The sequence below is a fragment of the Uloborus diversus genome, chromosome 5 (assembly GCF_026930045.1).
Source record: "Uloborus diversus isolate 005 chromosome 5, Udiv.v.3.1, whole genome shotgun sequence".
NCBI classification, from domain to species: domain Eukaryota; kingdom Metazoa; phylum Arthropoda; class Arachnida; order Araneae; family Uloboridae; genus Uloborus; species Uloborus diversus.
This window is the reverse complement of record NC_072735.1, coordinates 145,956,101-145,971,324: the sequence shown is the minus strand read 5'-3', so window position 1 is coordinate 145,971,324 and position 15,224 is coordinate 145,956,101. Positions and strand designations below refer to the sequence as shown.

At 30.3% G+C, this 15,224-nt stretch overlaps 2 protein-coding genes across 2 annotated transcripts in view; one reads left to right on the top strand and one right to left on the bottom strand.

Moving 5' to 3' along the window:
- The window catches only part of LOC129223181 (uncharacterized), a 50,250-nt gene extending 47,352 nt beyond the window's left edge, over positions 1 to 2,898 (top strand). Inside the window, exons 6-9 of the mRNA XM_054857747.1 lie at positions 441 to 464; positions 1,332 to 1,366; positions 1,765 to 1,840; positions 2,665 to 2,898. Of these exons, the coding sequence (XP_054713722.1) occupies positions 441 to 464; positions 1,332 to 1,366; positions 1,765 to 1,840; positions 2,665 to 2,898 (369 nt within the window). The remainder of the gene's footprint in view (positions 1 to 440; positions 465 to 1,331; positions 1,367 to 1,764; positions 1,841 to 2,664) is intronic.
- A 322-nt stretch (positions 2,899 to 3,220) lies between these two features.
- The window catches only part of LOC129223401 (fatty acid synthase-like), a 48,440-nt gene continuing 36,436 nt past the window's right edge, over positions 3,221 to 15,224 (bottom strand). Inside the window, exons 21-29 of the mRNA XM_054857996.1 lie at positions 14,841 to 14,963; positions 13,544 to 13,776; positions 11,919 to 12,269; positions 10,753 to 10,996; positions 9,023 to 9,262; positions 7,703 to 8,160; positions 6,538 to 6,813; positions 5,476 to 5,727; positions 3,221 to 3,569 (exon numbers count right to left, since the gene is read on the bottom strand). Of these exons, the coding sequence (XP_054713971.1) occupies positions 3,456 to 3,569; positions 5,476 to 5,727; positions 6,538 to 6,813; positions 7,703 to 8,160; positions 9,023 to 9,262; positions 10,753 to 10,996; positions 11,919 to 12,269; positions 13,544 to 13,776; positions 14,841 to 14,963 (2,291 nt within the window). The 3' untranslated portion in view covers positions 3,221 to 3,455. The remainder of the gene's footprint in view (positions 3,570 to 5,475; positions 5,728 to 6,537; positions 6,814 to 7,702; positions 8,161 to 9,022; positions 9,263 to 10,752; positions 10,997 to 11,918; positions 12,270 to 13,543; positions 13,777 to 14,840; positions 14,964 to 15,224) is intronic.

Here is a 15,224-nt window from a genome sequence, read left to right as displayed (position 1 = left end):
GGAAACTGAAAGATCAAAGACACGGTCCCACCCTCCTTTTCCTTCACCCTGGGCCGTACCTCCTTTTTATATCGTTTGTTGCTTTGCGTGAACCTACATCAGACTGCGCCATCTGTTGGTCGCCAACAGAACTATTTTTGTTTTGTTGCCATACCGAATCTGACTTCTTTTCCATCCATTTACTGCAAACCGCATCTTTTTATCCTCATTCGTTTTTCGAGCTTTTTTTTTTTTTTTAAGTTGGTCGTGACTTTTGGATCACCCGGTATAGATGTTACGCGAGAATGGGATATAACCTCATGCGGAATGGTCAAAATTGGTTTAAATTCGTTACTGAAATTATGAATAGCAAGTTTTGTAGTTGATTTTATTTCATAAGCACTATAACTTTGCTCTGTTAGAATATAATTGTCAATATGATTTTTATTTCTCCTTTTTAGGGCATAGAGAAAAAAGTGCTAGAGGTAAGAGTTGATATTTTTAATGAAATGAATGCTTTTCCGCCCCCTATTTTTAGTCATTTTTTTTAAAATAAAGTAGTATATTTAAAATTATATTAGTACACATATTGTATTCTGGTCATTTAGCTGTAAATATTTTGTGTAACCATGTTTAAATGTCTATTTGTAGCATGGCGTTTCATCACTCATCGAGTTATCGTAACTCACATTTGTGTCAATCTGAAATGAAACACATACCGCATTTGGCGATATCAGTTTCATTACGGTGGTTAGTTAAATCAACTTTCCGAAAAAGTTGACTAACATTTTTTGTTGCGCTCACAAGAGTCAACTTAATTGACTAACTTTTCTTCTTTGAGAAATATTAGTACAATTTTCCTATCATTTATTTATAACGTTATGTAAATGAAAGGCAATAAAAGATTTTTCTTATTACCTATGAGTAAAAAAGCCTTAGAAAAAAAGAATCACATAATAAAACAGTCTAGTTTTTAAAAAAGGAAAAAGTAGCGTATGTGTGAGCACTTCAATGTCCAAAAACAAAATATTATCTAGTCAATAAAATTATGGCATTAATGTAAAACAAATCCTAGCAGGAGTTATTATATGCATTTATGTAAATACTAAGGGGGAACTGCTCCTGCTCGCTGCCATCAGTATGGAGAAAAAAGCAGAATTCCACAAAATCCCGGAAATATCAATCTTTTAAAAAAAAAGAAAAAAAAAACTTATTGAAATTGCCTCTTACTATATTTTTTTATTTAATCGTACTATGCTTTTTACATAACAATATTTGATTTTTAAATGTTAAAACATTTTATTTAAACCTTTATTTGGTTTTTAAAAAAAATATTTTTTCTTCTTTCTCAGCGTAACTGTTCTGGAAGGAGGATGTGGGATCAAGAGTGAGTAAAATATATATATTTACAAAAAATTTTGAAATTATAAACTTCTAGGAAAACATCAAAATGGGGATAAATCAATTTTAACTATTAGCTTTTGAAGCGAGTCATTACATTTTTTTTTATAAAGATCTTGCATTACTTAACTAAAAGGTTATCCGAAAAGTTATTCATATAAAAGATCTTCATTTCTTTATTATTGGAACATACAATTTTCCTACAGGCGAAGAATCTGTCGATTGCATGCTGTATATATAGATATGTATATACATTATACAATGTTATATTGCCGCTCCAGAGCAACAGTATAATATCTTAAGGTTATTTGGGGTTTCAATGACTTACTGTTGCTCTGAGGCGAGGATATTTGTTAATGTATAATCGCAAAATATTATTTTTAGGTGTTTTTTGATCGATATTGAAGCCATCTTTGATAAATTCGAAGTAACCAAGTACACTTATAAGCCGAAATTTGAGGTAATACATCTTAACTTCAGTTGCATTGTTTCATCATATTTAATTACTTATTTTTTTTTAATTATGAAAAAAATTCATCTCGTTTAGTGAGCTTTGATCTATGTTTTAAATATTAAGCAGTTTTAAATTAATCAATTTTGAAGACTAGAAGATAAATCATTGAATATTATTGTCAAACTAATAAATAAATCAAAGATAGGAAATGAAATTTCTTTCTGATTTGAAAAACGGTAAATGTGTTTTAACAAACATCAACAGGGTTTTAACAAACGTCACACGCAACAGGGTTTTGTAGTTTCAGTTCAGTATGGTTAAATTTCTTATATACGATCAGGAATTAGGGTAATTGTAATGAGCAATAAAATATTTCAACTTGATACAGATACATTTGTTATTTTTATCACCATAGTTTTTCTACCTGTTTCTATTTTTTACCGTGATGCGTTGGTTTGTTACAATATTTCTAGCCTAATATTGTTTTTCATTCTCAAAAAGTGAAAGATCAAATATTTGAAAGAGCATGCTTTTTTTTCTCCTATTTACTATTTCAATTTCTTAAAATTATTTTTTAAAAAAAACTGAAAAAGTCTGACAGGATGATATAAAATGTTTTCTACCTTTAATTCTTCCAATCAGTGCTTTGTTTCCAACCTACCCCGTTGACCTTTTCTTGTAACTTCCCTTATATGGTACTAATTCAGGGTTTATATGGTGCATTACTTTGTCTTCCTACCACTTATTTTTCTACAATTCTCTGATTTTCTGATAGAATTACATTATAATTTAGAAACCCGTGGTTTTAATTTCGATTTTATATTTTTTAGAACTTGGAACTCTTTAGTGTTATTGGCGGCTACATGGGAATGTGGCTTGGAATTTCTCTACTTGGCAGTTATGACATCATTCTGGATACTATAATTCGAATTAATAAACAAAGGAAACGTAAGTCTCAAATAAGAAATTTTCATGATAAAAATAACTCCAATGAATTCCATTTCAAACTCCCTGATTCAGTAAAAACTGGCACTAACCAAAGACAAATGAAAAGAATGTACTAAATATTTCTGGAACTGTATCTTGTTCTTTCTTTATGACAATGAACAACCTTTGCTTCTCTCTCAAATTATCACATTATGAGATATTTAAAGTTTAGCTTCTTAGAATCTGTCTCATATTGCACATCCGCTTGCTTTCAAATTTAATCACTTTTAACTGATTACAAGGCATTTTTTTTACTCCTGAATGCAGTTTTATGATTGATGAAAAATTCTGATAAACAGCATTATTGACTAACTTCAATATAATTAAATTCTGTAATTTGATACATACATAAGTAATATTTTACTTTTAAATGATAAAAATCCAATAATCATTTAAAAATCAAAACAAAACATAACATTTATTAATATTCATATAATTAAACATTTATACAACAATTTTGTACAAATTATACAAATTTCAAACTTGTAACCAATTAAAAATAAAAAACCTTAATTGGAACTATATTACAAAGCTTGAGTTTTAATCACAAAAACCAAGAAAAAAATGCATAAAACAACTGAAATGCATTAGAACATTACAGGATAATTGCAAAATGTCATTTCAAGTCCTTTGCTCAGTGACTGAGAATTTCACTGATTAAGTTTGAGACTTCTTTTGCTCCCTTATCTTGAATGAAAGAGTTATGCGTGCCTTTGACAGTGTGTGCAGTGATTTTGCCTTCACAGACCTATAAAAGTAGAGAAAATAGTATTTTTAAAATTAATTTGAAACTTTATGTATAATACACTTAGGTAAAATGTTCAAGTTCTATAAGTCTATTAACAACAAAAAAGAGTGACTGAGGAGCAATTGCTGCCCCTGAGAATATTCTGCAATGTATTGTTTTAAGTAGAAAATCTTAACAATCAATAATTTGATAGTTGATTTGTTAAATTTAAAGAGCAATTAAAAAGAATTTAAAAAACTTTTTTCCCTTTGGAAAACTCATGATTTAATAATTTAGTTAAAGGATGTCAATTTATAATGTTTTTTAAAGTTTCATTGTCATATGAGTAAGTGACTACTAGTAATGTAATATAATTTTTTCCTATTTATACCAAGAAAAGTCTTTTACATGGAATTATAAAACGTTTTCATCAAACTGCCCCGACTGTAATCATTTTCAAATAGTAGACTGACTACAAGACAAACAAAACAAATTCATGAAGTCCTTGAAAAGTCAAAGAGGGAGAAGGGAGAATGAGCAAACAAAGGAAAATGGGCTTATGGATTTATCATTTAGAATCTAAGTATAATTTCATCATTATGTACACATCTTAATTTCTCCATTTACAAAAATCCATTTGTAAAATCATTAATTTTGAAATGTTTGCCAAAAACCAGATATGCAATTCTTTATTAATCTATCTACTCTCTTGTACATGTACCGAGTTCACTCAAGAGCTCTGTAAAGCTGCTGACAAAAATGAAGACTTAAAATAATAGATGATTGTGTGTCATAATGTTGAATCATATCCATTTTGTACACATAGTAATAATTTCAGCTATTTATAAAAATTTTGAAATTGAATTTAGTGTTATTAGTGAATGGCTTTTTGTTTAACTTAAGAGTTCTGTAAGACTACATACATACTTTCAAATAAGTGTTGATCTTCGTCACCTGTTAACTACTAGTTTAAATATATTCAGTAAATCACCGCCCAATAGCCAAGGCTAAAGCAGAAATACATGAAATACACCGCCAGCTCAGTCATTTCCAGCCAAGGACTGAAGTTTCGTGCTTATTAGCACTCATCAGCCCGACATAGGAAAGTGACTGAGCTGGAGATGGAAAAACTCTTAAGGAAACCAAGAGTTCCAAACAAACTGGTAGCTAATATAGAATTAGCGCAGACCAGACGAGTGACCAAAGCAATGTTTCGGTTCAACTCGAGGATTGCAGGCAAGGCATGGTATGGTATATTCAGTAAATCACCGCCCAATAGCCAGGGCTAAAGCAGAAATGCATGAAATACACAGCCAGCTCAGTCATTTCCTGCCGAGGACTGCAGTTTCGTGCTTATTAGCAGTCATCAGCCCGGCATAGGAAAGTGACTGAGCTGGAGATGGAAAACCTCTTAAGGAAACCAAGAGTGCCAAACAAGCTGGTAGCTAATATAGAATTAGCGCAGACCACACGAGTGACCGAAGCAATGGTTCGGTTCCACTGGAGGATTGCAGGTAAGGCATGGTATATTCAGTAAATCACTGCCCAATAGCCAGGGCTAAAGTAGAAATACATGAAATACACCGCTTATTCCGCCTTATTACACCGCCTTACTAGTTTAAATATTGCTTTTTGTTGTAGCTTGAATATTTTAATTTTTTCTTAAACATATATATTCGCATCTTTTTTTATTTATTTTCAAAGATCCATTTTTTGAAACGTCACTTGAGAGACACTTGGACCCTGTGCAGCAAATTTCTCTACAAAATGAGCGTAACCCCTTAAGTTTAAATTACAAGAAAATTATAAACATTTTGATCTGTTCACCTTAAAGTAACTAAGAATAATCAAGTCAACATTTTAGTTAAAATTTGAAAATTGGTAAACGAAAATTTTATGTTTTATAAGGAAAAAGAGTTCTTCCTACCTTTTCCAAATCGTACAGTTCTGAAAATGTTTTCGCGATATCAACACTCTCAGAGGCCTTGATAAGTGTGACATCCTTTTGTAGTCTGTACTTAGGTGTGTATTTCAAAGATATCAAAAGTTTTTTATAGTACAAGTCAAATGCAGTAACAACATCTTCTAGTAGCAAACTAGGACATGCTTTGACAATTTTATCTGCTGTATATTTGACTCTATCAGCAAAAGTGGGCAAGTTGAGAAGTTCTTTTTTGAGCTGTTGGAAGAGAAAAAAAAAATGGAAAACTTAAGAAAATGCATATTTGAATGTTTAAATATGCTGAAAAAATTTACAAAATAAACTTAAGATAGATATTTAAAAGAACTGATACATAAATTAAACAAAATATAAGCATTTTTATATGTTTTAATTAAGGCTAATCTGCTTTTGTAAAAATGATTTATTTTTGATAAAGCTAACTTTTGCAAATTTCACAATTTATTTTTGTATTAAAAAATTTAATGGATGCACTAACAAAATCAAAATCACAGAAAAAAAGATTATCCCAAAATGAAAATTAGTACCTATATAAACATGGCACAGCAAATCATCATAAACACTAAAAGATATTATTTGAATGCAAATGAATGTTTATAATCTTGTGAAGAATAGATTCTTGCAATTAAGATTGTAGTGAAATGCTTTGCAATTGCAACTAATTCAAAAGATTCATTTTGAGACTCAAGACCCTGCTATTCAACTCTTAGATACACTAAAAAACAGCTAATTACATACCATGCACTATATTTTACTATACTTAATACATTGCTGCAATTTGGAATGGCTAATATTTTTCCATGTGAGATTGCTTTTATTTATTTGTATCTAAATTATAATTCTATCTTATATTATAAAATTATAATTCCAATTTATTTTAATACATGTACTTCAAACTAAAGTTGATATTTTCCTTAAATTAAAAATCCCAGTTGAAATATAATGTATAACAGCAGGCTTGAATTTATTGATTTGGCAAACATCAACTTGGCAATAGATAATTTTACCAAAAAGATAACATCAACTTACATCACGTAAATCTTCTTCCATGAAATGTAACGTAAAGAATGATAATGCTTGTGCTTCTCCTTCTACTTGGGAGTCTTGTAAAAAGTGGGACTCATGCTCTCTTGTATAGGCAGTAACTAATGCAGGAGCACCATCCAACATGATTACAGATTTGATCACAGGATATTTGGTAGGTTCTTTTTGGGCTTGTAATGCCATTTCATAAGCCACAGAAGCTCCAAATGAGTATCCAGCCAGATAAATAGGATTACCATTAATGTTGAGAGATTTGATATTCTACAAAATAAAAAAAAGGACTTATTAAAATAAAAAAATTCATATTTACAACAATACTATAAACTATACACAAACTATTAATTTTTTGGTTATTATTGAGGTGTAATTCTGCTTAAAATGATTTTTATATAAAATCTAACAATTTAATTACTATGCTCATATTGCAAGTAAGATGAAATCATTTACTCTTTGAATTTTGAATTAGGGCTATTATGATAAGTATCTATTTCTAACTCTTTATTTTTTTAATGAACTTAAAAAATACATTTAATAACAACAAAAGATTTCATTCAGTTAAAATAATAGTATCCAATTTTTCTGAGATGTTGAATGAACCAGTTGTTTCAATACTCTGGAAGACACTTTTTACAAAGATCAGATTAACAAATAGAATAACATTTAAATCGTAACATTTAAAATGTTAACCTGTTAATGAGTGTGAATAAATATTTTGTCATTCAGTCCCAGTTCTGCTTTTCTACGCAAGAAGGGCAGATTTCAATTTTCTACAGAGACATTTTTTCTTTAAAAATCAATTACTAAAAAAAGGCAAAATCAATTACAGAATTAAGTAGAAAAATTTACTTAATTCTGTAATTACCAACACATTAGAGCTAAGCTAAATAATAAAAAAATATTTGGAATAACAATCAAGAACAAAACACATAATTATTAAAGAGGAAAAACCAAATATTTGGTAAGGTACTCAAAAACAAAAACTAACTTTTAGGATATGCCACTTTAACAGAGTTAAATACAGGTCTGACAAGACTTTGTGTGGACTCTACAATTAGATTGCAGTTTTCATCATAAATGATGCAATAAAATAATTTTCAAATGCGCCTACAATGAAGTATGTATAATAATAAATTTCGACAATAATACTAACCTGCCAGTACCAAGAAGCAAGTTTTTCAAGTGACTCTGCTGGTGCATCACAAGTACATTGAATTCCATACACAGGACAATGTAGCAGTTGAGCAACACTTTCCAGCATCACAACTGTACCTTCAATGGGATGAATTATAAATAATGGAGAACCAGTCTTCACTGAATTCATATGAACTAATGTTTCAGCAGGTACAAGCTGTTTACTCAGAAGAGAGCTAAAATGTCCAGCAACTTTTTCCACTTGCTTGGGTGCAGATTCTTCTTTCGTTTTATTGTCTTCTCCTTCACCTTCCAGTTTCTTCAAATCTTTAATCTTGAGTCCTCGAAGCTCAGGAATAGAATATACAAGCTCATAATCACGTTCCAGGAACTGTTTCACTTCCACACCCATCAGAGAATCCATACCCAATTCACCAAGAGATGTTTCCGGATTGATAACTGTCATGTCTTTGATACCTTTAAAAGAAACAAGTATGATAAGTACATGCAACACAAAATGCAAGAACTAAAAGGCGTCCATTTCTTATCTGTTTATATGAACATTTTTATTAGTGTTGATTTGCATCACTTAAATTAATTAATTTTTTTTTAAATTCGTTTGATTCAAAAAATGTTAATATATGAGTAAATAATCAACTATTAATCATACAAATTTAATCATCAAAAATGTAAAACTTCTCAATGTCTCGGTAAGACCAGTAATACTTTAATAAATTTCTGCAAAAGTCAAGTTTTTAACTCAAATTTCTGATCCACAAAGTTTTTTGAGTAAAAATTTCTCCTGAATGAGTCAAATTTATGCACGAAAAATATAGTAAAATTTGTATCTAAAATATGCTGCTTAAGTCCAAACATGATACACAACCATTGCTATGTCTTGTTGAAGATAAAGTCTCAATTGCAACATTTTACCTAAATCAAGTTTAAAATTCAACTTTACTTTTTAATACAGTGGCTGCTTCTTATATGAATCACTTTTGTTCTACACAGTTTAGATTCCATAAAGCGGCTGATTCAATAAAGCTGGATTTTGCTCCGTTTTTAACAGCTTGATTCCTTAAAGCAATTGGTTCAATTAACCACTGATTCAACTAACCGGCATCCACTGTATAAAAAAGTAAGGAAATGAATTTTAAAGTTAAAAATATTTAACTAAAATTAAACTGCATAATTTTCACAAAATCATGAGAAAAATGGACATTTTTTAACAATCTGTTATCTGATAATACAAAAATTAAATTATTCTTAGTAACTTTTCACAATGTGAAACATTTGCTTTAAAAATAAATTAAATTACAAAGTAGTTGCATGTTCTTACCAAAGATATTAGCAACAGTTGAAAGAACATTGTGCTTTGATGATTTCTGTGTAGTAGTTTCTGATGGTTGATACGGCACAAAACTAGACACAACTGGATGGTTTTGTTGTAGGAACTTATCTAAAACAGATACACAAGAGAGAATACGCTGAGGGATGGTACCGCCGATGACTACATCAGATCCCACAGTATCTTGAATAACACCGACATCACCGATTGCACCCCACTGAATAGCTAAACCTGAAATTTAATTTTGGTTACAATCAATGAACTATAGAAATAAATTATAAAATTTTAAAAATGCATAACAAAATAAAGTTTAAAAGTGTTTTAAAGTATTACTATGAAAACACTCTTGATAGGTGTGTAATATGTCTAGTTCTTGGTTGACAATTATGCATACACTGCATCAAATTTTGTAAATACAGTAGAGAACCAATTATCCGGGAAGTTTGGGACCATCGCTATCCCGGATATCTGAATTTCCCGGTTTTCTGGATCGCTAAAAAAACGCTAATGATAAAATGAAGAGAAGGGCAAGAAAAAAGTCGGAACGTAAATGTGCGATTTTTTTTACTGTAATGTATAAAAAGAATTGGCTTTTATGAACGCGTTTTTTTTTCTTTCTTTTAAAATTATTTGTAAAGATTTTCTGTTTGCAATTACGGTAGTTTTTGATTCTTACTGCTTTTGCATTAAGTTAATATCAATAGAAATTTTATTTGTGAGTTCTTGCATCCTTATTACAGTCTTGCGTTTAACGATTTCTAAGTTGCACAAACACTATGCGGAAAATTCTCGAATCTGGCTTCCAGCGTCTCCCGCACTTTTGCGACGTCACTTACGCTCTAAACGGCTTTAATTAAAGGCCATTAAATAAAATATTGCATTAGAATAGGACAATATTCATTTCTTTAGTTTTCAGTTGGAATTAAACACGAAAATTTCAGACTTACGAGTGTACTTTTTAATTCAAGAAAATATTTCGGAAATTTTGCTCCTCGTAAAGGATGATAACCCTTTGAAGTTCGTTTTCGTAAACATTTTCTCAAGTTACATGTGATTAACATTATATTCATTAAGTTACCGTTCATATTCTTTTATGTATTTCAAAAAAAAAAAAGATCTTAGTTTTCAAAAATTGCCAAAAATGCATATTTTTAAAAAATGGCGGAAAATCGGGAAAAAAAAATTGCCGGTTTTCTGGTTTCCTGGTTTTTTGGTTCCCGGATAAAAGGTTCTGCACTGTACTACATAAAACTGATCCTCCATACAAATGAAAAAGTGAATTTGGTTGGAATGCATCAGGCATAAGCACATGTAGCTCATAACTTTCAATATAATCCATATTTCCGAGTTAAAACTACATTTCATTTCAAAACTTACGGTTGAAGAGCAAATGAGATATATATTTCTGTGATCAATGAATTTTTAAAAAAAATTTGTTAAACTTGTTGAAATTAATCCAAACTCAAAATTTTAAGTCCTATAAATGCATCTGAAGAAACAAAAACCTCAATTAACAGGGTATATAACTGCATTTTTCTTAAAAGGAGAGTCTAATAATAATTAATTCTGAAGTATTTAGACGTTTCATCATAATCTGCATGAAAAAAAACATTAACTTCCCTTTTTTTTTTACAATGGTTAGTTGAACACAAAGCTATGTTTTCAATGTTAAAACATCATTTGGAATGGTAACATCCTTTTCAGAAAATTAAGAAACGTACCAGGTAAACCTTCTTTGTGCCTTTCTTCACACACTCTTTCCATGACAGAGTTTGCATAACCGTAGTTACTCTGCCCAGCATTTCCACGACCACAACTGACTGAAGAAAAGCAGACAAACCATTCTAGCTCTGGACACATTTTCCTAGACAATTCATCCAAATGTCTGGTGGAAGATACTTTTGATTCTGCAACTTCTTGGAAGTTCTTTACAGTTTGGTTTTCCATGAAAGCATCTCGTAAAACCTAAATTTTTTGAAATAAAAGAAATTGTAAATAAAATAATTGTGGTACAATAAAGGGTAGAAACAATTAACAAGCAATAGTTTTTTTTTTCACTCTATTAGTTGTATCTGTTTTAAGTAGATGATTTGCCTAGCTCTGCGTTGGTTTTGAATGCCAAGACAAAAACAAAAAAAAAAAAAAAGAGAGAGAGAGAGAGAGAAAGAAAGATCTTAACCAGCCACACTCACCTTTTTTTTTACTCAGACAATACACGTGACTACAATTTCACACAGGTTGCAGAAATAAAAATTTTGTAGAATTTTATGCTTTAAACATGCTTACAAATTTGTAAAGTTAAGTGCTTTACAAAGAAATTGTTCTTTTATGACATTGCTGAATTCGTTTAACAAGCGATCTTTTAATGGAATCGCTTGAAAACTTATTTCAATATGTCCTACACAATAGTTTAGGCATTTCATTTTCATGCACTCTCATATTTCTAACAAAAATAGAATTCAATGATGATAGCTTCTTATACATGCATAAAACATTTTTAATTCATAATATTCTTAAGATGACAACATATGAATTGGTCATTTTCTTTAAAAAAAATAATTTATTTAAGATTATAATAAGTTGAATAAATTTAGCTGAATTTTAAAAAGTTTAATTAAATATTAATATTGATATAAATAGATCATTTTAAGAGTTAAATTACAAATTAATCTAAATTATGCCTGTGTTAAGGTTAAAATTAATCAAAGGCTCATCAAAAGAATATCACCTTTTATTTGGTAAAATTATTTCACAATGATTTTATATAAGACTAAATCTTTGTAAGGAAATTTTAAACTTATAAGGTAACCAGAAGCCTAAATTCATAAATATGCTTCACATTTATCTTTCTTGAAGTACTAACTGTGTAAAGCAATAAATAACTTACTAAAGCCAAGTTAAAAATGGCAGCTACTGGTCCATATCTTGAAGCTAGCTCAAGTAAAGCCTTTGCTTCTTCAGGTTTTGCAGCATTCAGCTTTGAAACCACAACATTTATGGATTCATCTCGCCATCGTTTTAAGCATATTTTCTGGTAACCAGTTTGGACGCCAGATCGAGAAGTGAGAATTATGTTTTTTGCTCCTCTGTCAACCAGCCACTGGCTCAGTTCTAGCCCAAATCCACCCAAACCACCAATAATAACGTAAGACTTTTTAGGATGGCAAGCAGTGCGAGCAAGAGCAGTGAAATTGACTGGAGTTGCAGGCATTTTCTTAACTGATTCTTCTTCTCTAACCTATAATGGAAGAAAAAAAAGAGATTTTACTATTTTTAATGTATAGTTTTTTTTTACCAGAACACATGTAAGAATTTAACCTCTAGAAAAGTTGAAGCACAAATATCAAAAAAATTAAATATTACAATATTATAAAATATTGCAAGCTATTAATAATAAATCAATAATGAAAATGGCAAGCATCTTTTTCAAGCTATGCAAACATTTTTTTCCTTGAGGGGGGAGGATCCTTACTATCTTTTTTGTATTTTTATAAATCTATCAACATTAATAACCATAACTCGAGCTCAGGGTAGAGTTTTAACCTTAATGCCATTGTTTTTCCATTTTTTTAAAAGGAATGTTCAATATAGTCTTACTTCAACTATTGCACATTCATATCTCATTAGTATCAAGTCAATAACAATATCACCTTCACCCTTACACTTCCTTTACTACACTTTTACACAACAAACAGTAGGTTATCAGATTAAGTGTTTGAGATTAGCATCTGTTAATAAGTTTTTTTTCTTTTTAAACTGTATTTATTTTTGCTTGGATTGTTTTATAAAATTTAATGCTCTTGTAGTTGCTTCAACAAGGTAGCAAGTTTCAGGAATGTACTACAGTAAAATCCCTCTAATGCGGACACTAACTGGACATTTTTTTTGTCTGTAATAGAGAGGTGTCCGCAGGACAGGGGTTTAATAATGATATTTGTATTGGAACTGGGGAATTAAAAATTGTCCGCATAAGAGGAATGTCCGCCTTTGAGGGGTGTCCGTTAGGAGAGGTTTCACTGTATTTTCAATAAGTTACTAAGACTATCATTTGCAAGTATCTTATGTTAAAGTGTAAAACTATTTCAAATTTTGTATGAAGTGTGCTCAGCAGTGTTATAGTAACATTTTTTCCTTTAATAACATGAAAAATTAAATTAATTAAAATATTCAATGCCTGTTTCCACAGAAATATTAACTTTTAGCACCTAAATTGCTTAGGGTCTGGTGAGGAAAAGTGGTCAATCGGGTAAAGTGGTCATATTTCAAATAAATGACTACAGGTTGGAAATAAATGTTCGAATGATTGTGAAAATTTTATTCTAGAGTAAGACAGTTAGAAACTACATTTTGAATACAAAATTTTACAACCGGTAGAATTTTATTTAGTAAAAAAAAATATTTTTTGTGAATATGAAAATTTTTAAAATCTAAACACCTCTTCTAACTTCTTTTCTAACTAGGTACTACAGTTGAAAAACATACTGTCATTCTTAAGATTGATTTAGAACTCACCTTCAGAACTACTTTTCCTATATGTCGCCCACTAGCCATGTATCTGAAAGCTTGTTCAGCTTGGTCATGGTTGAACAGTATGGTTTTAAGTGGCTGAACCACTCCATCGGCTATTCCTTTGTTTACTAAAGCAACAAGTTCTCGCTTGGCACGGGAGCTGTAAGTTGTTCTTTCAAAGAGCGCGTCCAATAATATTCCATGGAAAGACATATTTTTCAAAAAGATTGCCATGCCTAAAATGAGAGGTTAAAAATGTAAGAATAGTTCCCCTTCATTTGATCATTTCTTGCATTATCATAAACTTTTATTATGCAATCAACATTTAAGTTGTCATAACTTATGAATAAGATAAAGAGAAGTAACTTTGTGTTGAAAAGTAGATAATATTGCAGCCAGCGGCGCACCTGACATGGGTGACACCAGGACAGTATGTGGTGTCACCCCTCCCCCCTGAAAATTTTCACATTTATAGTCTTAAAAATGCATTTTAGCTTTATATTTTCAAAAACTTATAATTCCACTTAGGGTGTCACCCCCGATACGGGTGACATACAGGAGGGAGGGGTTGACTCGTCTCTCTCCCCTCCCTGTAGCGAGGCCACTGATTACAACATTAAATAAATTTGCAGACATGTTTTGGGGTTTATAAGGGATGAAACAAGGCTTCAGTTGGATGTCTTTTTATTCATAATATCACTTCTTTAGCATTGAAAAAGTGGTTGTGTAACCACAAAACACACGTCTGCATCTCCCTGCAAATTTTTATAATTTAATGTTGTAAAATCTTTTACTGCAACTTAAAGAAGAATTTTAAATTTCATATTGCTCATATTTCAGATGTTAATTATAAATGAACAACAGTGCTTACAAAAATTTCCATTTTGTACTTGCAGTTTTGCAAATATGTCATACATAATAAAACTTATCATTTGATATGAGTTTAAAGCGATAAAATTACTTTGCAGAAAAAATTCAATTCAACTTTCATTAAAAACAAAATTAGTTTAACCTTTAAGGCCATATTTTTGACTGACCAGTTTTAACAGGCATTGTATCTCCTTTAAAAAAGTTACATTTCAAAACTTGAAGCAATTTTTAATAATTTACATGCCCAAAAAAATGCAGTTTTTGAAAGATGAAATATCTTTATTTAACTAATAAAAAATTTAAAACTTAACAGACAGCTTGAACATAGATGCACAACTATCAATTGCATTCATAACTCCCTTCACAAAAAAAAAAAAAATAAAATAAAATAAAATAAATAAAACAAAAAAGCTGAAGAAAGAATGCTTACCTAAAGGTGTATTATTAGACAAATCATATTTTCCAATTTCTAAGAAACGACCATGCTGAGCTAAACAGTTCAAAGATGCTTTCAACTTATCATCAGCAAGAGAATTGAGGACAACATCAACTCCTATTAAAAGAAGAAAAAAAAAAGTCACTTAACTCAGTGTGAATCACAATAGCCTACTGTGCCAAATGATTAAATAAAGGATTTTCACTCTGCAGGCATCAGGCTCCTTGAACTTGCATCAATTAAGGATTTTCTTTTAAAGGTAAGCAATTCAAGAATATGCAACAAAAAATAGGTAAATTTTGATTACTTTGTAATCATAGTCATAAGTTAAGCCTATGTCGTTTGGAAAAAGATAGAACCAAAATATTTTAAAACTAC